Source organism: Rattus norvegicus, chromosome 14 (assembly GCF_021556685.1).
Source record: "Rattus norvegicus strain SHRSP/BbbUtx chromosome 14, alternate assembly SHRSP_T2T, whole genome shotgun sequence".
NCBI classification, from domain to species: domain Eukaryota; kingdom Metazoa; phylum Chordata; class Mammalia; order Rodentia; family Muridae; genus Rattus; species Rattus norvegicus.
Window position 1 is genome coordinate 12,423,041 of NC_141547.1, and position 24,231 is coordinate 12,447,271.

The 24,231-nt window shown below is 46.6% G+C and overlaps 2 protein-coding genes across 27 annotated transcripts in view; one reads left to right on the forward strand and one right to left on the reverse strand.

Moving 5' to 3' along the window:
- On the forward strand, positions 1-23,442 carry Paqr3 (progestin and adipoQ receptor family member 3). 10 transcript variants are annotated; one of them, XM_087582865.1, is made up of 8 exons: positions 1-335; positions 2,507-2,835; positions 3,275-3,437; positions 8,744-8,899; positions 11,166-11,363; positions 13,433-13,523; positions 14,779-14,927; positions 22,280-23,442. In XM_087582865.1, exons 3-7 carry the CDS (start codon positions 3,360-3,362, stop codon positions 14,919-14,921), a joined length of 666 nt encoding a protein of 221 aa, XP_087438991.1. In that variant the 5' UTR covers positions 1-335; positions 2,507-2,835; positions 3,275-3,359; the 3' UTR covers positions 14,922-14,927; positions 22,280-23,442. The 10 variants fall into 10 exon arrangements, with proteins under 10 accessions (XP_087438991.1, XP_087438995.1, XP_087438994.1 ...); XM_087582869.1 differs by lacking the exon at positions 22,280-23,442 and adding an exon at positions 18,509-18,733; XM_087582868.1 differs by lacking the exon at positions 22,280-23,442 and adding an exon at positions 15,060-17,416.
- Bmp2k (BMP-2 inducible kinase) overlaps positions 1-24,231 on the reverse strand; it is a 153,388-nt gene that overhangs the window by 36,488 nt on the left and 92,669 nt on the right. For 7 of the 17 annotated variants that reach the window (XM_087584028.1, XM_087584027.1, XM_087584026.1 and 4 more), the window contains 1 exon segment: positions 18,610-23,667. The exons of 9 other annotated variants lie outside the window; for them this stretch is intronic. In XM_087584028.1, the coding sequence (XP_087440154.1) occupies positions 22,307-23,667 (1,361 nt within the window). In that variant the 3' untranslated portion in view covers positions 18,610-22,306. 17 annotated transcript variants of the gene reach the window in all.

A 24,231-nucleotide genomic window follows, 5' to 3' on the forward strand; every position in this document is an offset into this window, starting at 1 on the left:
AGAGCTGAAGCGGCGGAGGTGTGTAGCGGAGCCGGGCCTGGGCAGACGGGGGCCGAAGCACCAGGCTCTGCGTCGGCGGCTCCGGGGCGGGGGCGCCAGCGGCGAAGCCCCCTCCCCGGGGAGGCGGGGCCAGGCCGACGCCTGGGAATCATGCATCAGAAGCTGCTGAAGAGTGCGCACTACATCGAGCTGGGCAGCTACCAGTACTGGCCGGTCCTGGTGCCCCGAGGCATCCGCCTCTACACCTATGAACAGATCCCGGTGTCCCTCAAAGACAACCCCTACATCACCGACGGCTACAGGGCCTACCTACCCTCCAGGCTGTGTATCAAAAGGTACAGTGGCTGCTCCCCACGGCGCATCCTCTACTCTCAGTCTTTTTGTCTGCTCTCCCCGTCTTTCTCCGCTATTCTCTGTGTGCATCAATTCCTCACCTCTGGGCCCTTTATCTTTCAGCTGCTCTATCTCCCCTCCGCGGGTCCTTGATCCACGAACTAACAATGATACTAATAGTGGTCATCGTTGCCTCCTCCATTGGCCTTTTGCTGTTTACAACGCGCTTTTGCATCCTTTTTTTCCATTTGGTAATCACTGGGGATATGGGTTGGACTCTTCCCCACTGACAATAGCCGAACCTTATTTGCTTCGTATACCTGAGCTTTGTTTCTAGGGCAGCACAGTGGGGATTCAGAAGTGTTGGCCAGCTGAATGTCCGTGTAATAGCAGACAAGTCCACATTGCTGCGCATATGTATGTGGGAAGCCCTGATTCATTCAGTAGTCTAGCAAATGCACACTGAGCCTCTGCTAAATGGTAGGCACCATACCAGTTGCAGAAGGCAGGCATGGTCCTTGTTCCCATGAAGCTGCTAAGGTCTCACCTGAGTGGCAGACACTAAAGGGATAATTACACTATTACATAATAGTAATTGTGGAAAATGCTGTGTAGGAAAAACCCTATAGCAAGGAAAGCTGAAAGAGGACAGCCGGTCCAACAGAACACCTTAGAAGCCTCTGTACAAAATGGGTTTGTTGATTTAGAGCTTTAAAATGAATCCCAAAAGCCTGTTTAAAAAAAAATCAGAAAGAAAAGAAAATTTTTAAAAAGGGCTTTAGCTTTTAGAGTGGTCTCCTGTCAGGACTCACTGTATGTACTGAAGTTATCACTCTAACAGAAGTTCAGTACAGCATTCCAGGTCACTGGAGTGGCAGACTTTGCTTTCCCCAATGTGGGTTGTCGAATTGCTCAACCAGCAACCACGTGCGTGTTTATTGATCTTTCCAGCATGGTCTTTCCCCCATCCTGTTTCTTTTTGTACTGCCTTGAAAGTATTTTTGTGGCATGACTTGAATGCATGACCAAGTGGTGCCACCATTTGAGTTTTAATTCCTGCTTCATTTCCCCAGTGCCTCCTGTACATAATTAAGAAATCAGAGCTAGGCCCTGCCGTGGAGATGGAGGAGGCAGGCCAGATATAGGCTCCTTTAAATATTGTATACCCACCCGCAGTGGCCCTCTGCATTTGGATGTTGAGTCCAAACCTGAAGGAGTCGAAACCAGGCCATATAAAACATTAGATCTCGAGTTGTTGAGTCAGATACAAGTTAACAAGCCTGCCTCTTAACTGCTTCAGAAATTTGAGCAAGGGTTAACCTGTTGATTTTGAAGATAAGCAAAATTCGTGAGTGCCTAGCTCGTCTGACAATTGTACTCTATCTTTGGTGGGGTGGAGGGGATACTCTTCCTACAATATTGATCTTATCCTAGTTGGGCCTTTACCCTCTCTAATTCTGACCTTCAAGAGTCTCCCAGACAGATTTTACATGTGAAGAGAGACTGTCTGTCCATTCTATCTGCGTTCTGTTCCTGGGAAGGAACATGGATAGAGCATGTTTAGTTAATCAGGTTATACTGGGTTTCATGAAATGAGAAGTTCTGAGGCAACAGGCAGAAGGTCGTGTTGGTTGCCAAAACAGTCCTGTAATTAGATGCTTCTAGAGCATTCTTTTAGTTCCTCCCCCAATTACAGATAGTCTTTATATTGATGGCAGGCAAGATAAAGTCTGTGTTTGCAGATACACAGTATTCTTTATTCTTGGTCATTGGGAATTTGTCGTGTTTCGCCCTCATAAGGATAAGGCTGTGAGAACCACAGGGACTGCTGCAGACACCTAGTTGTACATTTGTGCTCTTCACAGCTTTTCAGATTCAGAGCCTGTGGCCGGGGTGTGGGTGAGGGGATTGTTCAGTGCTTAAGAGCTTTGGCTGCCCTCCCAGAGGACTTGCCTTTGATTCCTAGCACCCACCTAGCAGCTCACAACTGTCTGTAACTCCAGCTCCGGGGGACTTGATGCCTTCTAGCCTCTGCAGGTACCAGGCGTGCATGTGATACACAGATAGACGTAGAGGTAAAACACCCACAGACAGGAAATAAGGATAATTAAACCTTATCAAGACCCCCCCAATTGATTTGTTGTTGGTTTAACAAAAGATTTGGTTCTGCTAGGGACATGAAAAAGCATTTAAATCTTCAGTCATGAGTAAAAACGACGAACCATTTCCCAGAATTGCGAAAGAGTTGGAAGCCAGCAGGAGCACTAACGCCACACCTTTTCTCCATGGCTGAAGAAACCGATTCCTGCTCTGGATGGTAGAGTCTATGCCAGCCTGTGCTGCCAAGGCGCTTTAAGAGGACAAATAGTACCCACGCACAGAGTAATCTCCAGTGCTCCTAAAAGGGGTAAACCCATGCCTCTTGAAGCTGAAACTGGTTTCAGAACCTGCATAGCACAATTGCTCTGGCATTGCCTGCCTGTCCCGGGACCTCTCCAGCAGGTTCGTGTGTGTGTGTGTGTGTGTGTGTGTGTGTGTGTGTGTGTGTGTGTGTGTTGCTTCTCTTGGACGCACTGAACTTTGTACATGTATTTATTTAACAAGTGCTTAAAAGGTATTTTATGTTTATGCCTCAACTTGCACTGAGCAGGGACTGGGTTTGCTGCTAACTTCCAGTGTTTGCACACAAGCATCGTTTCTGGAGGAAGGGACTGCATCTGAACAAGGACGCTGATGCAGTCTGAGGGAAGAAGTAGTGAGAGCAGTGAGGGTTGAACAACGGCAGCTGTAACTCCCAGGATTGGTGCAAATGGGAGAACAATCACAGAAGTAGTAATGGGACAGCCAGTCTTCGAGAGGCAGAGAGGCTGGCGCTGAGCACCTCCCCCAGTCCCAACCACTGAGCCATAGCGCATCTGAACCGTGTGTGTTTTCTTTGTAGCTTGTTTATTTTGTCCAACGAGACGGTAAACATCTGGAGTCATTTGCTGGGCTTCTTTCTCTTCTTCACGCTGGGGATCTATGACATGACGTCCGTGCTGCCGTCGGCCAGCGCATCCAGAGAAGACTTTGTGATCTGCTCCATCTGCCTTTTCTGCTTCCAGGTGAGTCCCTCACTCCGCAGACACTGCTGGGAGTGAGGAGAGCTTTTGTCAGAAGTGCCTGCTTGGATCTTCAGACCCACAGCTTGGAACAGCCTCCCGAGGGCACCCCGGACACCTACCTGCTCTCCTAGCAGAAGCCCACAGAGGCCGCTACTCTCGTGTACTTGGAGGTTGTTATTACAGCAGTTTGAAATGCACTGCGTTTCAAAGAAGTGGGAACTGTGTTCATGCCTCCCCCTACTCCAGTCTGAGGTAGAGCCCCATTGCAGAGCCCAGACTGGCCTTGAACTCAAATTTTCCTCAGCTTCCTACCTCATGAAGTGCCAGGGTTATAGGCGTGCCTGAGTGCCTTGTTCTCTAATCTCTGGACATCTTGGCTGAGACGAACACTAGGACATGAGTCTGACTGTCCTCTGTTGTGTGGTCGAAGTGTCTACCCAAAGCCTGTTTAGAAAGACGCCTTTCCGCTGTTTGAACAGACGTGCACTCGCATTTGCTGTCTCCCACTGCCTTCCTTGCTGCCTGCCTTCCTTGCCGCCTTTGCTCTAACGCTTCCGTGTCAGCTTCCTTACATTCCTTGGCAGTTGCTTGGTTTCAAGTTGATTGCATTGTTATTTGTCTTTAACGTTTGAATTTATTACTTACGTTACGCTTATGATTTCCAAGGACCTATAGAAATATCTTTAAATTTAACATTGATTAATTTTTCAAACAGACCATTTTTTTGTTACTGAAATTACCTTTTTGCTCTTATAATATATTCTGATCACCGCTTCCCCTCCCCAACCTCCTCCCACACCTTCCCACCTTCCCACCCATCCAACTCCATGCCTTCCTTCTCTCTCTTTACAAAACAGGAAGTAAACAAACCAGAGATGAACAGAAGAAATGGGGAGGAACACACACATACACGCACACACACACACACACACACACACACACGCATGCAGGCAGAGGCACACATTCATGGGACGCCCATGACGTCACAAAATCAGACACTGTAATATATAAGCAAAAGACAAGTAAGGTTAAAAAAATGCCCAAACAGATCATAAGTTCTATAAAAGCAAATCTCAGACATCACCACTGAGTTCATTTTGTGTTGGCCCTCTATGCTGGGCGTGGGGGCTTCCTTTAGGCGTGGTTTGTACGCTGGTGGGACTCCATTGGAGAAGAACAACTTTTCCTTTGTTAATGGTCATCCATTGGAGAGAGCTTCTGGGAGGGACGGGGTTCATACCTGCTTCCCCTTCTGAGTGTCGGTTCCTCATCTGCTTAGGTCCGTGCAGGCCCTGTGCACGCTGACACAGTGCGTGTGAGTTCATTTGTGTATCGGTCCTGTCGTGTCTGGAACACACTCTTCCCTTAAGTGTCACCTGTCCCCCTTGGCTCCTACATTCTTGCCGCCTCCTCTTCTGTAAAGGTCCCTGAAGGCCGCAGAAGATTTGATAGAGACGTCCCATTTGAACTGGTGTTCCCAGCTCTCTCATTCTCCACACACTGTCTGACTGCGGCTCTCTGTCTGTATTCAGCCTGTCTACGATCAGAGGCAGCGTCTCTGAGGATGGCCGGGCAAGACACTGACCTATGAGTACAGCAGAGTGTCACTAGAACTTTTTATGTTGCCAGCCTCTTTTAGCAGAAGGTTCTTTGCTTTTCCCCACTAGGTCCGTGGCCTATCCAGTCCTAGGTTCTTGTCCTCCCAGGCAGTGTCAGCCATGGGGTCCGTCTCGTGAAGTGACTTCAGTCAAATAGTGGTTGGTTACTCCTGTACCTTTTGAGCAATTACCCTGGCATAATCAAAGTGTTCAAATAGACCATTGAAAAGCGGGAAATAAATACAGGCCATAGCCCATTGGTGTTTCAATGATTTAAAAGAACTCGGAGTAGAGACCCACGTGAAAATGAGAAGAAACGGCAACACCACACTTGCCCCTGACAGGCGCAGGCTAGCTCGCTGCCCTTGGAGAGGAGAGCACACCACACTTGCCCCTGACAGGCGCAGGCTAGCTCGCTGCCCTTGGAGAGGAGAGCACACCACACTTGCTCCTGACAGGCGCAGGCTAGCTCGCTGCACTTGGAGAGGAGAGCACACCACACTTGCTCCTGACAGGCGCAGGCTAGCTCGCTGCACTTGGAGAGGAGAGCACACCACACTTGCTCCTGACAGGCGCAGGCTAGCTCGCTGCACTTGGAGAGGAGAGCACACCACACTTGCTCCTGACAGGCGCAGGCTAGCTCGCTGCCCTTGGAGAGGAGAGCACACCACACTTGCTCCTGACAGGCGCAGGCTAGCTCGCTGCCCTTGGAGAGGAGAGCACACCACACTTGCCCCTGACAGGCGCAGGCTAGCTCGCTGCCCTTGGAGAGGAGAGCACAGCACACTTGCCCCTGACAGGCGCAGGCTAGCTCGCTGCCCTTGGAGAGGAGAGCACAGCACACTTGCCCCTGACAGGCGCAGGCTAGCTCGCTGCCCTTGGAGAGGAGAGCACAGCACACTTGCCCCTGACAGGCGCAGGCTAGCTCGCTGCCCTTGGAGAGGAGAGCACAGCACACTTGCCCCTGACAGGCGCAGGCTAGCTCGCTGCCCTTGGAGAGGAGAGCACAGCACACTTGCCCCTGACAGGCGCAGGCTAGCTCGCTGCCCTTGGAGAGGAGAGCACACCACACTTGCCCCTGACAGGCGCAGGCTAGCTCGCTGCACTTGGAGAGGAGAGCACACCACACTTGCCCCTGACAGGCGCAGGCTAGCTCGCGGCCATTTCAGCTTTGGTTTAGCAGACACTCAATGTCCCTGTGTACTTCCACACCCATGCAGCAGTCATGTGTGGGGCTGAGTAGAAAAAGCGTGCCAGGGAGATCAAGTCATGTATGTAGGGGCAGAAAAGTGAGCCGGGCATTCAGCCAGGAGCAATGCTACGGAAAAGGCCAGAAGCAACAGACACCTTAGCGCCACCCAGACTTAGAGGTACTTATTCTTTCCGTCCTAGTCCTGGGGTAGCAGAGGAGGAAGGGAAGCAGGCCGTTGGCAGGGCCAGATCATGGCACACTTTGTTACCTGCCAGTGCTATGTACGTGGCTGTACACTGTAATTATCTCCCCACTTTGATAGTGAGACACGCCACAGGATGCTTCCTACTGGATCTGAAACATACAGATTGGCCAAAACCTTGGTCCTGCTAGGAACCCTTCACAAGGGTGTACACCTCTCCAAACAACACACAGAAGTGTAGATTCACCTTTTAAAATATGGAGGGCTTTATTGGGATACTTTTCTTTTCCTTTTGATACCATAGTTTCTCTTCCTCAGATGCCTCTCTTCAGGAGGTCAAATTTATTACTGGCTTTTATAATTACTGTCAGGTACTAATACACATGTCAGCAGTCAAACAGACCAACGTCTAAGACAGACAGGAGAAGTCACCTGAACCCGCATTCCCACGGGTGGCCTTGCTGTGGCAGTTCTAATGGACATTTTGCACACGTGGCTGCCTCATGGCGTCCTCTCTGCCCGTGTACTGGCTGCTTCCACAGTGAGATCATTGTGCTGCCTATGCTTATCTCACCGCTGCCTCTTGCGTCGCTCTGTGTGACACAGATTGTTCTCGTCCAGTAAGAAGCCCACCATGGTCTCTCCAGGCTCAGGCATGTACGTGCAGGGATAACCAGAGGACACCACCAAGGTGGACGTGTGGCTGGGCCAGCACCTGTGGCTGTGACAGCAGATGGACTAAATCTTGGTTAGGTGTGGACACCCGTCTCCTCAAGTTGGCTAGTCTTGCTTAAGAACAAACAACTGGACCTTCATTTCTCTTTTAGCAGCTATCTGCTTGAAATACGTCTGTCAGCTGGGCGTACTTCACAATAGTTTACTGTCCCATTTTCTCCACTCCCAGTGTCACTGACTTGATAAAGTCAGCCTTTTCCCCCGGGGCTGTGCTTGTCTACACCTCTGGAAGGGTACTATTCATGTCGTCAGAAGCTTTGTAACTGGGCCGAGGTTCCAGTTAAAGCACTTTGTTGTATGTGGCTTTAGTTACGGCATGAAGAGTCTGCATCTTGTTCTTTATTGGTTTCATGTTTTTCATTATATGGCTGGTCTTCCTGGATCTCTCCCCCAAATGTCGTACAAACACTGGCTGAATGCTGGCCCGGCTCAAGTTCAGCCCCTCCTTCTGTAATGCTTTTCCCTCACCAGCAGCCACACCACGTGCACCACACGGCCAATACCATCTTTCCTTGCTTTTCTATGGTCTACGCTGACTTCTGTAGAAGTTTTTACAGCAGGGTTTCCCGAAAAAGTATCTCTAGGGAGTAGAGGCCTCGTCTTTATAATGCTTGCAAGGCACTGCATGACATTCAACCGAGAGTCGGTGGCCAGATTCAAGTCCTCAGAGCAACTGACTACATCAGTAGCTTTGCTGTCCATTGGGAAAACCCACACATTTTATTTTTCATGGATATAATGAAGCCATGGTTACTTAGAACTTTAAACAAACAAACAAACAGATCGTAGCCAGGTGTGGTGGCACATACTCTAAAATGTGAAAGATTTATATGATCGAAAAAAAAAAAAAAAACAACAGAATATTGGCACAAACCTTTAAACTACCACCTGAGATCAGAGGAAGGGGGTCTCTGAGTTCAAGGCCAGCCTGATTTATGTAGTGACTTCTGGACCAATCAGGGCTCATAGTGAGACCTTGTCTCATAGCAACAAGAAGAAAATACATTGTATACTAGAATTATAATGAGTAATTTGATTACTTTAAAGTATCTATCATGTGTTTGTAGACATATGTATCACAGGTCCTGGGAACATATGTGTTAAAAGGTATGTAACATGTTCTTAATAGTGACCTCTAAGGAATAGATTCAATGACAGGGGCTTATATTTTTTGCAGTGTACAAGTCTGTGTCCTTTTATCTCTGCTAAGGGATATATGCGAGTTTACTGTATAAAAGTCAACTCATTCATAATCAGAGTAACCTTAGGAGGTAATTTGAAAATATTTGCATTTAAAAATATTTGGATTGTATTATTTCCCAATCTTTGCTATTTATTTACAGTTTTATGTTTTAAAATAATTACAGTGTGTAAGTCTTTGGTAATTGCAGCCCCGTCTTACTGAACTGGAGAAGCTCAGATCAGTGACGGTTTAGCCTATGATGAGCTGCATTGCACTCAAGTGTCCCTGATTCGTAGGCCCATGTGGGGCCCAAGACCTGTATCTGAGTGCCACTCGTGAATTGCCTGGCCTTCCGTTTTCTCCCTTGGTTCTTACAGGCTGCATTTCCTTTTGCAGGTCTGCATGCTTTGCTCGGTGGGCTATCATCTTTTTTCCTGTCATCGGTCAGAAAAGACGTGTCGGAGGTGGATGGCATTGGACTATGCAGGGATCTCTATCGGCATCCTGGGCTGCTATGTCTCGGGAGTATTTTATGCGTTTTATTGCAATAATGTAAGTGCTTAGAGCTCCCACACCCTATCTGCTATGTAGGGTTTGGAGTTTCTTACGATGGTTTAAATCCATGACTGCAACTCAGCAGGAGAGACTTGCGCGGGGACAGAGTTAATCTTCAGAAGATCCCTGTGATCTCTGATATCTACGATGGGCCCATAGTTTTGCTTTGTTTTTAATTTTCTGGTGGAAACTATGACCGTAAGTGTGGAGATACAACAGACAGAACACAGCAGCCCGTGTCTGTGATGGGGTAACTCAGGACAGAGAGGCACAGGATCTCAGCTACCAGGCCAGGCTGAGCTACACAGCAAACCCCGCTCAACACAGAACGAGCATCCATCGACCCCGTCCTACTGTCACACTTCGATTTTTACTTCCTCTCTCACTGCACCTCTTTCAGAGCCCAAAGTATGGCTCTCTCCCGGGAACAGCATAACACACGGTCGTCATCTCTCCCAGTGAGCAGAGTGTGCCCTGCCCAAGCTTCCCTGCCTGTGCCGTGGGCCCACTGCAGCGCAGTTAGGGAGCTGTAAGAGTCTCCCAGACGCCCCGGGGTGATCTCCAGAGCGTGCCTGTCAGCTCATGGCACTCCGTCGCTCCAGCTCTGTGGGATCCTACATCCTCTCCTGCCTCTGTGGTATCACGCATCATACACGCCACGCATCATACATGCCAGCAAAACACCCATACACATAAAATTAAAAAAAAAAATTGACTACCAAAGAAAAGTCTTAGGCTTTAATATGTGAAGACCATTATTAACTATGTCGTGATTTTCAGACTTAGATAGATTATAACCTAGTATATCATTAAATACGTATGTAATTACTGTATAGATCAGTTGAATTTTACTAGCAAACTGATCAGGTGTGCCCAGAGGTAAAGAGGACTGTGTGCTCTGTGGATCCGTAAAGGGAAGGCACGGAAACATGCTGCGGGGACAGCTGGCATGCAGTCAGCCTCATACCGCTGCTTTATATGCACTCATGTTTTCTGTTTACCTCTTCCTAAGTATCAAAACCGGAGGCTTATTTTAAATTTAAATAAATTAATAAAATAAAATTATATAAAATTAATAAAATAAATAAATAAATAAATAAATAACCCCAGAAAAAGAGAAGAAAACAATGGCGTTGAAGTCCACAGTTACATACAAGAGAGGTCAGTCAGTGCCTTCTCCCAGGCATCTGTAGCTCCAAGCAGTTAGTTTTAGTGGCGCCTGCCTTTCAAGAGATAGAAAACACTTGGAGATGAACCTGAAAACGGGACTGTTGGGCTCACACAAGACTAATGACCTGACAGGCGATTTCTAGAGCTGAGCAGCCCACAGAAGCCTGGGAGCCCGGCAATGATGCCTGCCCTTGAGGAGCTGCCTTTTGAGCCCTGAGCCCTTCCCTGTTCATTTAGCAACTAAGTGCTTTGTAGCTCTTCGTGTATGCTTAGCTGGCTCTAAACTTTTTGTCCGAGTGACTTTCAGGCTTCCCTTATTCTCCACAAACTTGGGCCATCATTGTTCATGCCCTTCAGTGGAAGCCATTAAAGGCTAGCCTTTAAGGATTCGGCTCCTCAGGCTAGAAAAGGTTGAACCTTCCTCAGCTGCCCTGTCTCAAAGAGTCAGTTATTAAGACCTTCTCTTATATCAGACTTGTCCCCTAAATCTGATATGTGTGTGTGCGCGTGCGTGTGTGTGTGCGCGCGCACACTCTCTTCCTTAGCAGTCCCCAGTGTGTCAGCTTGGCAGAGTTAGTCTTAGTCACCTCTTCTCCAAGCCGCCCTGCCCTTTCTGCTCCTTCTCCCAGCACACTGCATTTGCATTCCTCACCAGCTTAGATGTTGTCTCCCGTGTGATCGCATAGTCTGCAGGCACAGGTGACATTTACTATTCTTGCTTCAGTGGTTCCCCAACATCCTATTTGTGACTTGGTCACAGTGTTATCTTACATTATCATGTTCTCAAGGCTGCCCCTCCACAGTCTGAGCTCAGTAGCCAGGAGAGCCCATGCCATAGGCAGCCTTGTTCCTACAGCATTCTCCTGTGCCTAGCATGTGACAGGTTCTCAGGAAATGCTCTTGTACGTGAAGTAAGTGTGGCCCTTTACCAGTTCACTTTCAATTTTTGTTTGTCATCCTAACAAACTTTCAAAACTTAACATTTGTATTGAGCACTCTTTTAAAGGCTGTGTGGTTTGGATATTACCGCCAATCCCTAGAGCCCGTAATGCTTGATGTAGGTTCCCAGAAGGCTGTTTTCTCTTCACTCTAGTACTGGCGCCAAGTGTACCTGATCACCGTGCTCGCCATGATCCTGGCAGTGTTCTTCGCACAGATCCACCCCAGTTACCTCACACAGCAGTGGCAGAGGCTCCGCCCCATCATCTTCTGCTCGGTGTCGGGATATGGAGTGATCCCCACTCTTCACTGGGTTTGGCTCAATGGAGGAATCAGTGCTCCCATTGTACAGGTAGGTGGAGTGTGGTCAGAATCTTTATTTTTTACCCTTCATCTTCATTCCTTGGATAAAGCGCTGTAATCAGGCCACGTGGGTGGCTCTGACTACTTCATGCTTTTAGTTGTACATTGAAACAGTTTCCACAGCTACATAACTCAGCATACTTTTCAAAATCATGTTAGCTCTACTCATCACTGACAAGCCACCGTGTGAGATAATTCCTTCTCTGTCACCGTGTGTAAGGACACGTCGTTTCTGGGGACAGCTTCTGAGGTTGCAGTTTGCCCACTGGCCTATGATAGTACTATGGGTTACAGAAGTGGGAGCAGCAGGTTTCTTTAGGGGGAGGGATGAGGCACTGAGGAGGACTTTCTGGCTGGAGATTTGTAAGGCAGACCTGGGGTCCCCAGTGAGGCTGGAGTGGAGACGGTAATAAATAGTTGACGTAGCGTATCAGTAGCTGGAACCGCAGGATGGAGAAGTAAAGGAAAAGCTCTTGACATGACTCAGGTCCTGTGGGCAGCAGGATAGACAACAGGAAGGACTCCAGTAGGGTTCCATCTTCCTGAGAGTAACAGAAATTCGTTTCTGTGTTCGTAGAAATTCCTGTAAAAAAGCCCTCAGTGTGTGCTGGAGAGAAAGCTGGAGAAGGTTGGGTGTGTAAGCGTGTGCCAGGAAAGCTCACCAGTGTGTGGCTGCCGCGGAGCCCTGTCTGACTTCAGCGCACTTTGCTGCTGTCACTGCAGGAGACCGAGTTGGGAGAGGAAGGGCTGTCAGTGGGCTTGCTGTCACTGTGCGAGCCTCGGGGAAGCCCTTGGTGAACAGTGAGGAGAAAGACAGTTCTATATCAGAGATAGAGGCCTGGGATTCTCGGGAGGGAGAGCAGTCCTCTCTTCAAAAGACCAGGAAGGGACAGAGCTGTGATGAGAGGGAGAGACCTGCTGTCCTGCTGTGTGAGACACCATTTCTCTGGCCATCTTGGTCTTCCAAGAATAAGACAATAGAATGAGACGCTGCTGCCCATGTTTTTTCTTTTTTTTTTTCTTTTTTTTTTTTTTTTTTTTTTTTTGGTTTTTTTTTTTTCGGAGCTGGGGACCGAACCCAGGGCCTTGCGCTTCCTAGGCAAGCGCTCTACCACTGAGCTAAATCCTCAGCCCCCATGTTTTAATTCTAACAGAAATATATGACTTGTAACTGATACAGAAGTGATCGATTTTAAAGGCGGTAAATTACACTAAGCTTATAATGATAAATGAACAAGAACAAGAGCTGATGGATTTTAGGAAAATTGGAATACTAATTTCACGAGACTTAAGATAGGAAACTGGTAAATAGACAATGGGTCTTAAAAACAGAATTCTATTATGATCATCAATCATCCTAGCAAAGAAGCAAAAGGGAGCCTTGGAAGAAATTCACTAAAAAGCTCTCATTCTTTAAAGATGGGAAGAACTGTCCTTCCTAAAGATGTTATTTCTGGAAGGGTTCGGCCCATCGGGTGGTGGGTGGTGGGTTCTCGGATGGTTAGAAATCCGAGACTGTTGATCTAGAGGATCCTAGATTGGAGACGCCAGGGTCATTCTCATGGACTTGAAAAGTTGTTTCTTATGGTAATTATTGGTAAATGGGATTTGTAATGAGAATTGGGAACAGTGTATGTGTCTCAGCTCGTGGTTTTCACTAGAGTGGGGAAGACCTTTAGGGCCATGCCTCAGCAGAGAGAGGGAAGCGTCTATAGAATGGCTCAGGGCATTTATCCGGGAAGTGGAAATCTACTCTAGCCTTTCTTGCCTTGGACAGGGCTGTTAGATCTGTTCAGATCTCTACTGACTGGGCTCTCGTATGCATGGTGCTCTGTAACCACTTAGTACAGGACGTGGGCATCTCAGACTGTCACCAGCTCAAGCTCCCTGAGCAGCCAGACTCTCGGACCTCTATTCCCGTAGAGCGGGAATAAGAGACCGTTACTATGGAGCCCCTCGGCAGATGACTGAGATATAGCAATCATTAAACCCCACCTCTGACCTCCAGCAGGTATCAGTGGAACTGGGGAGCCTAAGAAAACCCACTTTGCTTTCCAGGACTTCGCTCCCCGAGTGATTGTGATGTACGTGATTGCTCTTCTTGCTTTCCTGTTCTACATCTCCAAAGTCCCGGAACGGTACTTCCCAGGTAGGTCCCTGGTCACCACGGTTTTGTAGCTCTCTTCTGAAAACACATTTGAAGTAAATGCTTCTGAGAATCAAAATTTAGATGGTTCCTCAGAATTGCTAATTATGGAGTTATTATTCCTAATCTATAAAGTTAAATTTCAGGGGGCTTTCATAGAGATCTCCTACAGAGTGATGTGGGCTCAAGGACTGGGGCTGACACTGTTGTCACTGACATAAGTTTGTGACAGTGCTCATCAGACTCCAAGGATCATGTGACTTCTGACCCCTGTTCTTTTTACCATGGGGCCGTGTCATTAGCCACCATGTTCTTCCGTCCATACCCACTTGTTCGTACTACAGTGAATTCATACGCAGAGACATAAAGCAAGAACTGCAGGAAGACAGGCTCAGGGTCACTTTTCTACACACATTAGGGCTGGACCTGTGATTTCTGATGTCTAGTGCCTAGGAACGTTTCCTACAGGTAAGAGGATCGAGCCTCCCACAATCCCACACAGTAGGTCAAGGCGGGAGCGTCCTACACCACTGCTAGAGGTGTTTACACCACAGCACCACTGCAGGGCTACAGCGGATGCTGGCAGGTGTTCTTGTTCTGGCTTTGCTAACCGAGACATCAGGAAGCCGCCCTGTATTAACGAGCATCTCGTCCTTCCCTCCTGTGTGGTGCTAGCAGGTTCCTGCAGCCGGACAGTGTAAGTGCTGTGTCCCGAGGGATACCCGTGCCGGTCTGGCGCTCCAGTGCCTCTTGTCTCTTACAATACTTTCCCCCCACTCTACCAACTGCTGAGAATGGAAGACAAAAGATGAACTTGCTGAAATCAAACCTTCATTACTTTTTCACGTTTACCGAGTGTGCGTGCTTGCGTGTGCACACATGAGCTGGTCACAGTGTCCCTTCATCAGTCAGAGGACAATCTCAAAGATCAAGTTCCCCTCTGCGGGCTCCCTCTTATTCCATGCCCCGTGGATTTGAGGGATAGCAGGCTCCATCAGACTTGATGGTGGGTGCCTTCAGCCGCTATTTCATTGTCCCACACAAGTTACGACGCTAAGAATATAAAGTCGAGGTCTGAGGCCATAGTGCCCACATACGCCTGATGTCACCTAGAAACAGTTCCGAGCATTTCTGACATTAACCTGCAAGCTGCAAGTTTAAGGAATAAAACTTTAAGTATGAATCTAGCCTCTTTAAAAAATACTTGGGTCTGAATTAATCTATAGTCAATCAGCCTTTCTTCTGCTCTCCCTTCCAGGACAGCTAAACTACCTGGGGTCAAGCCACCAGATCTGGCACGTCCTTGCAGTGGTGATGCTGTACTGGTGGCATCAGTCCACAGTGTACGTCATGCAGTACAGACACAGCAAGCCTTGCTCTGACTTTGTGTCCCATCTGTGACTCCAGGTACGGCCCAGTCATTCAGCAATACACTGGGGAATTTCAGACCCCGCTTTTCTAAGTTTCCCCCTCCTTTTTTCTTTACTTGTTTAATGAGTCATGCTTTATAAAAATGGAAACATTTATTTGGATCTCTAGTAAGAACTGTGCTTGGCCCCTGCATCGATGGTTCGCTGTTGGTACAGCAGCGGAATTCAAGTGCGTTGAGAACGTTTTTGAGTAGCAGCCCTGGGTATGAAATGACTCTGAGTTCTGTGAAACCCACTGCATGCCTTAGGAAGAGCTCCTGTCCATAAGCAATGGAAGCGTCTGTCCTGTATGATGACTCTCAGAGGAGACATTGTCATCCAATGGTCAAACCTGAGTGCCTCCTCAAGGCCAGGGTTGCTGCGTCCTGTGCTGCTCCAAGCTAAGCAATACAGCGCCGCCACCACAGCCCCACGCAGTCTGTGAGAAACTGGCACCCGATGACCCACTGCCCTGCGCCAGTCTCTCCTCTCCTTAGGAACGTTTACAGTTTTGGTTTTGGTTTTGTTGTGATGTTTGTTTTTATGTTTGCTAACAAAACACTTAATTCTGCCTTTAAGAAAGGTAGTGAGAGGAGAGACAAACGTGCTGGTTTTAAAAACATTAGACTGGAAACTAGGGCATGACTGAGCCACACACTGTCTGATAGCCCAGTCCCCACTTCCTAATTTTTGCTCCAAATGAAATATTATTTAATCCCATATTATAATTGGATTCTTGACACTGAACTTTGAACCTAGTTTTCCCAAAGAACTTTCACCTCTAACTCTGTCGTTCCAAGTTTCATGACGATGGGTTGAAAACTATGCGGATGCTACTTTGCAGGCCGCGCCATCTGGGTGATGTGAGCCTTAAGCCCGAGAGCACGCAGATGGCTCATGTGAGCACAGTGAGACTCACTGCTGCAGTCCAGCTCGCTCTGTGCCGACATCTGACAGACAACTTAAAAACACCTATAAACACCATGCACAGTTGAGAGCTGGAGCATTGGTCTTGTTAAACTCAGCAGTAGATCTCACTGCCATCAGATAGTGGCTCCTAGTCTTTCTAGATGCATAAGTTAAATCACTCAGTATTCAGGAAAGCTTCCATTGTCTACTAAACTATAAAGCATCACTAAGTTTCCTAATAAGTTGACAAGCTGCTTTAAATACTGCTGTATTTTTAGAAAAAATGGAATTAACTAATACACCATAGAATTTTCTTGTCATTGACGTTTATCCCTAAATGCACGTTCTGTATCCAGTGCTAGGAACATCGATACACCTCTGCAGGGGCCTTCTTCCCAGTCCAGTGGCGCTGAAATAAATCTCCCGTGCTGGAATGTTAGCAGGAAAGGACACTAATTCATAGCACTGTTATGACGGAACACTATTTTGGAAGTGGCTGTTGTACCTTAGGTCACAAATTCAACTCATATGCTCAATTTTAGATGACCTGGATATAACAAAAGTGGGATATATTTTCAGAAAATATCCTTTATTGGCCAATGTTGTTCTTGAATATACATTTTGTCATTTTGGCCAGAAGGAAATCTACTAAATATTTATTAAGTAAAAACAGTAAAATCCAGTAATTTTAGATGTAGACCCATTTTTGTTATGAATTCTTCTAAAAAATATACTGAGTCTTTTAAGTTTACTTTTTTTTTCTTTTTTCAGACAGGGTCCCACTCTGTAGCCCTGGAACGTGCTAATAAAGACCAGGCTGGCCTTGTAACCATAGAGAGCCACCTGCGTCTCCCTTCCGAATGCTGGGTTAAAGGCGTGTGCCACCATGCCCAGACGTGTATGTTTTAATTCTTACAATGCCTGGGTTCCTTGTGTACATGAGTTCTGTAATGACTGCTGTATGTACCACGCACCTAAGAACAGCATTCTTTGTTCTCAAACAACTGCTCTTTAAATTTAAGACCTAAATGTAGGGACAGTTATTCTGTGTCCTCTGAAATGTTCAGTATTGTAAAAACAAAACTCTGTTGTTCCCATCTATCTTGATAATGTATTTATTATAAAGGAATGACTGGACTGCTGTCAACTCTAAACACTTCTGTATGTCCGCACTTATTGACCATCTACTGTGTGCATAGCACTACTGATAAAAAAATTTATTCACACTAAAGAATATTTGACAAATGCTTAAAAATCTGAGCTTTGTAATAATGTATAGTTGTTTATATTAGTTTATTAAAATAAGTTGAAAATGGTATTTCCAGCTACAGTATTTTAAAAAAGCAAGTCTCACTAGCTTATCCAAACTCTAAAAGCGAAGACTGTTTTTAACTGTGACTGTTTTAAATTATAACTTATAGAGATGCAGTTAACTCACTTAATAATCAGTCATCTTCCTCTATAACGCCATTTTCCCAACAGCAAGCCATTGTTCATCTCTGTGGCTTATACTAAGTGCAGTTAAGTACCTGCGTGGCCAAGTGCACCTATGTAAATAAATACGGTTTACTAAGCGTGTGCTGCTTGTCCTTCTTTGTGATACATTACAGCTTGAAATGGCACGGTAAAGTCAAATGAGTCAGGGCTGTCACAGCCGCAGCCCACCGGGCAGAGGATTCACTGTGAAGAACGCAGAGCTGTACAACCCTCCACTTGGCAGGTCCCCTAGAGATACGCCCTGCCTGCCCTGTGTTACACGCCACGGGGCAAGGCCTGCCCCTCTGGATCCCTGCCACTTGCTGAGAAGGTCCTCGTCCACCCAAGCAGTAGCGTTTCTTCCAGCTCCACCTACCAGGGAAGCAGCTTGGCTGCTAGTGAAGGGGCAGAGGGGTCTTCTATATGCATTGCCGCATAGCTGTTTACACTGCTAAGAAATGTTGTCATCTGGGCTGATGAGAGAATGGTCTAGAACGGAAACCTACCCTTTAAAATGTTTTCGGATAGAAGTAGCAGTAGAGCCCTCCTGAGGAGAGTGAACTCGCACACTGTATGCGAGGGGCCACCAAGGCCCTCCCCCTGCTCCTCCAGTGTGGCATCAAGGTCCTGCACAGAGGTCCTGCACAGCATGTCGGTTCTGTCATGCCAGGCTATGTGCGTTCCCAAAGATCATGGCTTCAGTCTGAGCATTAGCTGTGCTTGAGCCTGCCTTTCCTAGAAAGGAATTATTCAAAGTAACCATCTCAATACTGTATGAAGTTCCTCCTGGGAGAGCGCAACTGTAACTGGATCTAAGTGACTGCACTGCTTCAAAACAGAAGTCCACTCACACCCAACCAAACGAACCTCGTCACAACTGGGAACGTGTACAAGCCACCAATCAGGCTCCAGAGGGAAGAATCCTGCACTCTCAGTTAGACTGCAGCTCTGTCACCAAAGTTAGCACGTCCTTACACACAGTCCATCTCTATAACACGCCAAAGCCTCTTACTCAATTAATGCTGAGTCTTTTAAATTAAAAAAAAAAAAAATCAACCAAACAAAACATGGTACATATTAAAAAACTGTGCCAGACAAGTAATTGAAAAGGCATGCTAAGACCTGTGTTCTGACCTCATAATCACTGTATTGGTAAATCTGTGACAATTGTTTAACGAAGTGTTCTTATTGCAGAAAAGAGGCCAAGTGCATTTTCTTAAATCCTTAACCATGAACTCTTGGAGAGCAGAGGACATAACTGAGACAGACTCTATGATGAAAGAACTGAACAGAAGTTTGTGATGAAACTTTTAATGATACAAATAGTAATAATAAAACTCCAAAGGCATTGGCTATGAAGAATAAGCGATCCGTTTGGGATTTATTGCATTTAAAGACGGCAGATTATTAAAACAGTAGGTATGATAAATACAGTAAGAAAATAACTTTAAATCTCAAACAAAACAGTGAACAGAATTCAAGACTAAGCAATGTAAAGGCAATAAGGTAACAAAATTAGTGCTTTACTGGGTACAGGGAAAGTAACTGAAGTCTATCTCAAACTCTTCCCGGCTACATTTGAGGGCTTAAGTTACTTTAGCAAGTATGTCTTATAACAATTAGAAATATAACTAAGGATATAAACCCAGTTTATTTAAAAATTAAAGTTATTTGCTTAGTGGTACATAAAAGGCTTCAGAAAATTCAAGTTTAACAAAAAAAAAAAAAAAAAGGAAGTGTAATCAAAGAAAGTGCACTTAAAGCCGTTTGCCAGCAATTAAAGGGCTCTTCCAGGCTGGAGGTGTGGCTCAGCCCTAAAGCGCTTGCCCAGCATGTGCAAGGCCCTGGGTTCAGTTCCCAGCACCGCAAAAGAAAGAACAAGTGGCAATTACTCCTTCTAGTATAGGATGATCTCTCAGTCACAAAAAGAACATAGTAATAAAATCAGTCTTCCTGTAGCACTGTGAACTTTAATTAAAAAAAAATAACCTAAACCAGACCCAGCCCTCTGTATTTTCATCTACTTCTTCCTTTTAGTGGCTTTTGTAAACTTCGTCACTAGGAGTGAATGCTCTTAAGAGAAACGATTGCCTTTTTAAATTCACATTAATTCCGTAGTGGAGAGCCTCGATGTGCCTGTGTCTTTTTATCTTAGTAGAGAACACCACCGAGTGTAAATTTTTTCCAACAGTCATCTGTTGTTCTCTCAGTAGACTCAGTAGACTGTCAACTCAGTAACTGAATGTAAATTGATGACTAGTTTTGCTTAGAAATAAAAGAAAAAGAATGACAGAGTTCACTGCGCATTCTACATGTATTAAACAGATAATACCTAACTCCCCACAGGTAGTGACATTAATACATGTGCGCCTTCTGACAGTGCTTTAGTGAAGTGCCCAAATCTGGATAACCCAAGGGAGGCACACCCAAGACTGGCTCCACCTTCGTATTTTCCGTCAGGAAGAGGAGAGTAGTCAGTCCCTGTTAAACAGGGTAGGACTGATCGCAAGGTGCGCAGATCCGAGAGCCACGTGACTTCATAAATGCCCAGGGTACACAGCTCAGGGGAGGGGCACTCAGTGCTTAAAATTCTGGTCGGTTCCATTCTCACCCAACTTGGAGTAGTCCTTTTCTCCAACTACATACCGAGAACGTCTGTGCCTTAGTAGATCCATTTCTTAAGTGCCCTGAAAGATCCTCTGGTAATACTAGCGTTTTGCTGACGTGATCAAAGTAAAGCAAGTAGTCCACTTTTTAAGAAAAGATTCCAAGTTAATGAGCACAGTTAAAGCTTCTAGGTGACACCTTTGGCCTCAGACTTTCGAGCTGGGTTCCTAACGTGACTTCCCTTCGATGTTCAAGTCTAACAGGTTTAGTTAGAACTGCTTTGCACACTGGGAAGCACAAGGCACACCCAAATGACATTCTTTAAACCAGAACTGGGCCGTCCCATAACAGAGCCAGCCTTTCAGTGAGTGCTGGGTGCTGGGTGCTGGGTGCTGGGTGCTAAGTGCTCTCTTGTGCAAGAGAAAATGTAACGCAAAGGAGCCGCCCCTTGGACCTCCAGTGAAACAGTCTGTCCAATGAGATGGTCTCGAGAGGCGCGTCACCCGCTGGGCTGTTGGAGGCAATGTAAACATTTTAGGCTGTGGCACAGCTGTTTCCTAAGGATTTGTCCAGCATTAGCCGGAGGGGCTGCGAGTGAATCACTTCTAAGTATTCAGTGCAGTGAAAGGCGAGTGGAACTCTGACTTCATAGTCACAACTCATTACTTTAGGAGGAAAGCATTTCTGTTCGGTAGCGTAGAGGGCCTACTGCCATTTGCATTAGTGAGAATAATCAACCTGAGAACCAGACAGAAAGGTGCAAACACAGCCTCTGCCTTTGGCACAAGGACATTAAGTGGTGCAGCCCTGTTCTGGGTGGCGGTGTGACGTGACCTGTCCTGTCCACACTACCCTGGCTGAGCTGGCAGAGGAGGAGACAACCATAAAAAGGGACCTCGGCTTGGTTTTGTGTTTCACTTCTTTCCAGGTTCTGAACTCTGAGAGTAGGCAAATGATGTGTCCTCTGTGGGCACTAAAGTTAAGGTTTTAAGAAGATTACTTATTAAGGGACACTAACTGGGGCAAAGTTAAAACACAGCTACCAATAGCAATAGCTGTTGATCTAGAAACTTCGAATGCTCATCTGTAAAGACATCTAATCATAACTTAGGACAGACAGAGGAAGCACGGACAGTACATTCACATTAACTGATGTATAACTATTACCACTGACCACAACTACAAAATTTCAAGTTTCTCATTAGGACTGGTGATGTATTTTAAAGGCAATTTGGTAGTTTAGTTCTTTTCACTATCAATGCAATCGGGTAGCAGAATTAAGCTCCTAGTCCCACCATCTAGTTCTTCCACCCACTGAGGGTCTGGCTGTCAGTGCTGAGGGACTGGGTGGCACTGCTGGAGCACTGTAGTAGAACTGCCCCCTCTCACCCTGAAGGAAGGAACTGCAGCCCAGGACTCTGCCCTGCTGGAGGAGGGAAGTGCTGTCATAAAGTGTGTCAGTAAATGCAACATGATTTTACATTGTAAACTTCTTTAAAAAATTAAAGTTTCAGCTACATTGTTTCTGAAATTAAATTTCTATATACCCTGCCCCTCCCCTTTCTATGAAGGTACTTCAGTAGGGACATGATGATAAAGGTTTTGGCAAATACCCACTCAAAGACAAAGTATTTCTCAAGTACCAGATGGTGCTTTTCTTTTTGATGTGTCATTCTTTTACATTTTTTTTTCAAATGCCAGATATTTCTCTTTATATTTTTGTTCTAGGCTTCTATTAAGCATTCCACATTGTAAAAATTTTTTCTTGACAGATTAAAAACCGCATATATATTACCATGTAATGTCTTGCTCTATACACCGTAGAAGGGCTAGACTGAGCTAATATATACATCATTTCATATCCTTATCATCACAGAGTCCATTGTTAATGGCACTTGGTTTTTTGTTTTTAATGCAACAGTTTTTTAGGCACAATAGTCAGTTTCTTGTGGCTCTACCTTACAGAGAAGTGTATGGAGAGCACACTCTAGACTCTTCCCTCGTGGGTGGAAACAGTCAGCCTGCCTGGCTTCAAATGCTGGATCTAGGGTGTGCCCCTACGTGACATCTTGATATCCGAAGTGATGGCTCTCCTGTCCCTAGCGGTACACACCAGCTTTCCCAGGAAGCCCCACGGGTGAACCTCTGAGCTGTCAGTAGCAAAAGCCCTTGGCTTTCGATTTAGGCCTTCTCCTGCTTGAAGAAGGCATCAACTTACTACCCTGTACAAATAATTCCATTTGGTTTATTTAAAAATCACCTATCCTGATTAACCTGTGAGAGTGAGTGAATGATATAAACAACTATACAAATACATTTCTTCCAGATTCATAAAACTATTCATACTTTTTTGAACAGGAGTATCGCTGAGTCCACCTGAAGTGTCTACTGTTTAGAAGGGAATGGAGCAGCACCGAAGGGGTCTAATTCCACCGGCTGGGACTGCTGCGGAGAGACGCTCTGCACCACGAGTTCTGTAAAGGGCACGGCACCAAAGTCATCCATTCTCAATGCGTCTGCGCTGTGGAATGACCCATGTACTGAATTCTGTCGTGGTCTCCCAGGCAGAATGGCGGTGTGATCCACACAGATGTCGCTTAGGCCCTGATGGGTCTGGTGCCACAAGTCTGGAGGATGAAAAGGCTTGGCACCAAAAGGGTCCAGCAGACTCTCATCGGGTGGCAGGACGCTGGCCCTGTCTTTGCCATCGGTCAGCGCGACGCTGATGTTCTCCTTGGAGTCCGAAATTGTTAAGAACTCATTGCTGCTTTGTGAGTCTCTGCGGCCCACCCTCTTGTGCCTGCGGGCCCTCTCGGGTGTGCGGTAGGGAGGCTTCAGGGGCTTCTTGGCGCTGGTGGGTGTGCCGTGATGCCGCTTCCCGTTGCTTTTCGACACATCCTGCTTCGTGCGCCTCTGGCGAGAGGACAGTTTCTGCAAGCTACGCTGCTTGACTTTTTGCTGCTGCTGCTGACTCCCGGTTATTTCCTCAAAGGGCACGAGCCCAAAAACATCCTCCTTGCTTTCACTTTTACTGGCTGCTGTGGAAAATGGCTGAAAGGGAGTGGAGCCAAATATGTCTACACTTCTGGGTCGTGCAGGCAGGGGGCGAGTGTCTGGCCGCACGGCGGGCCAGTCCTGTACGGTGACCTTCTTGCTGAAGGGTGCCTTTGTGAACACGTCATATTCCTCCTGCTCTGGAAACATCTGCTGGGAGACGCTCTTCCCACTCCCTCTGTGCTGCAGCTCTGGAGCAGGCACTGCAAAGAAGGGAACAGCACCGAACACATCGAACTCCTGACTGGGAGTCAGCGCGGGTGAACTGGCAGGCTCCGGGGCACCACCAGGTTTGTTTCTGCGCAAGGAGCTCGATTCTCCTCCCTTGGCTTTTGCCTGTTCACACTCCGAGTCAGAGCTGTGTTTGTCGTCCTCCTCCTCATCTTCGGAGTCCATGAGCAGAGGCCTGTGACCCAGGTTCTCTGGCTCAGTGTCCTCATCATTAAAGTCCCCGTGTTCTCCCTGTGCGTCTTCATCCTCTTGTTCTTCTTCACTGCTCTTGGGAGAAGGGGGGTCTGATTCAAATTCACTTTCAGACTCGTCATTTCCCTTCTGTGCGTGACCCCTAACTACAGGATTCTCTGAGGTTTTCTGTCCAGCTTTACATATCGGACTTGAGCTTCCATTTTTGGTTGGGTGTGCAGTGATATTTTTCTGGTTTGGAGAATGTTCCGTTTTCTTTTCAGGAGAACCTAAAAGTTCAAAGAAAAATCATTACAGTCCTCAGGTACGGGTGGTTTTGTTTTCTCTTTGCTAAGTATCTGCCTGCCCACGTGCCCTGTGTGTTTTGTTTTCATCTGCACTCTGCTTTCTAAACTTGGTGCTTTATGTTAGATTGGCTGTCTCATAGACTGATCAAAGCTCAGGACAACCTGACACAGACACTCTCAGGGACACTTAATGAGGTGGCACCACGTGCCTTCTCTGACTGGCACACCTTTAATTAAGACGCCTTAGTTTACCTTTAAATATGCGACCTTTAGTACACTGGCCCACTGAACTGGATATGTCCATAGGCGAGAATCAATTTGTATTGATCCAAATTACAAATACTTATCTCTTCCCCTCCTTATGACTAAGATGTTTTCCAAACAGTTACTGAGGGCTGGCAGTGCGATATGTCGTCGTGAAAGCCACCAGCTTTCGGTAGAGGAACTACTCATTTTCCTCAGTCAAAGCTCTCTTGCACCATGGCTTCGCAGTTACTTCCTTCTCTCCAAAGTCCACGATGTCGTGTTCTGACAACTTGTAGCCCA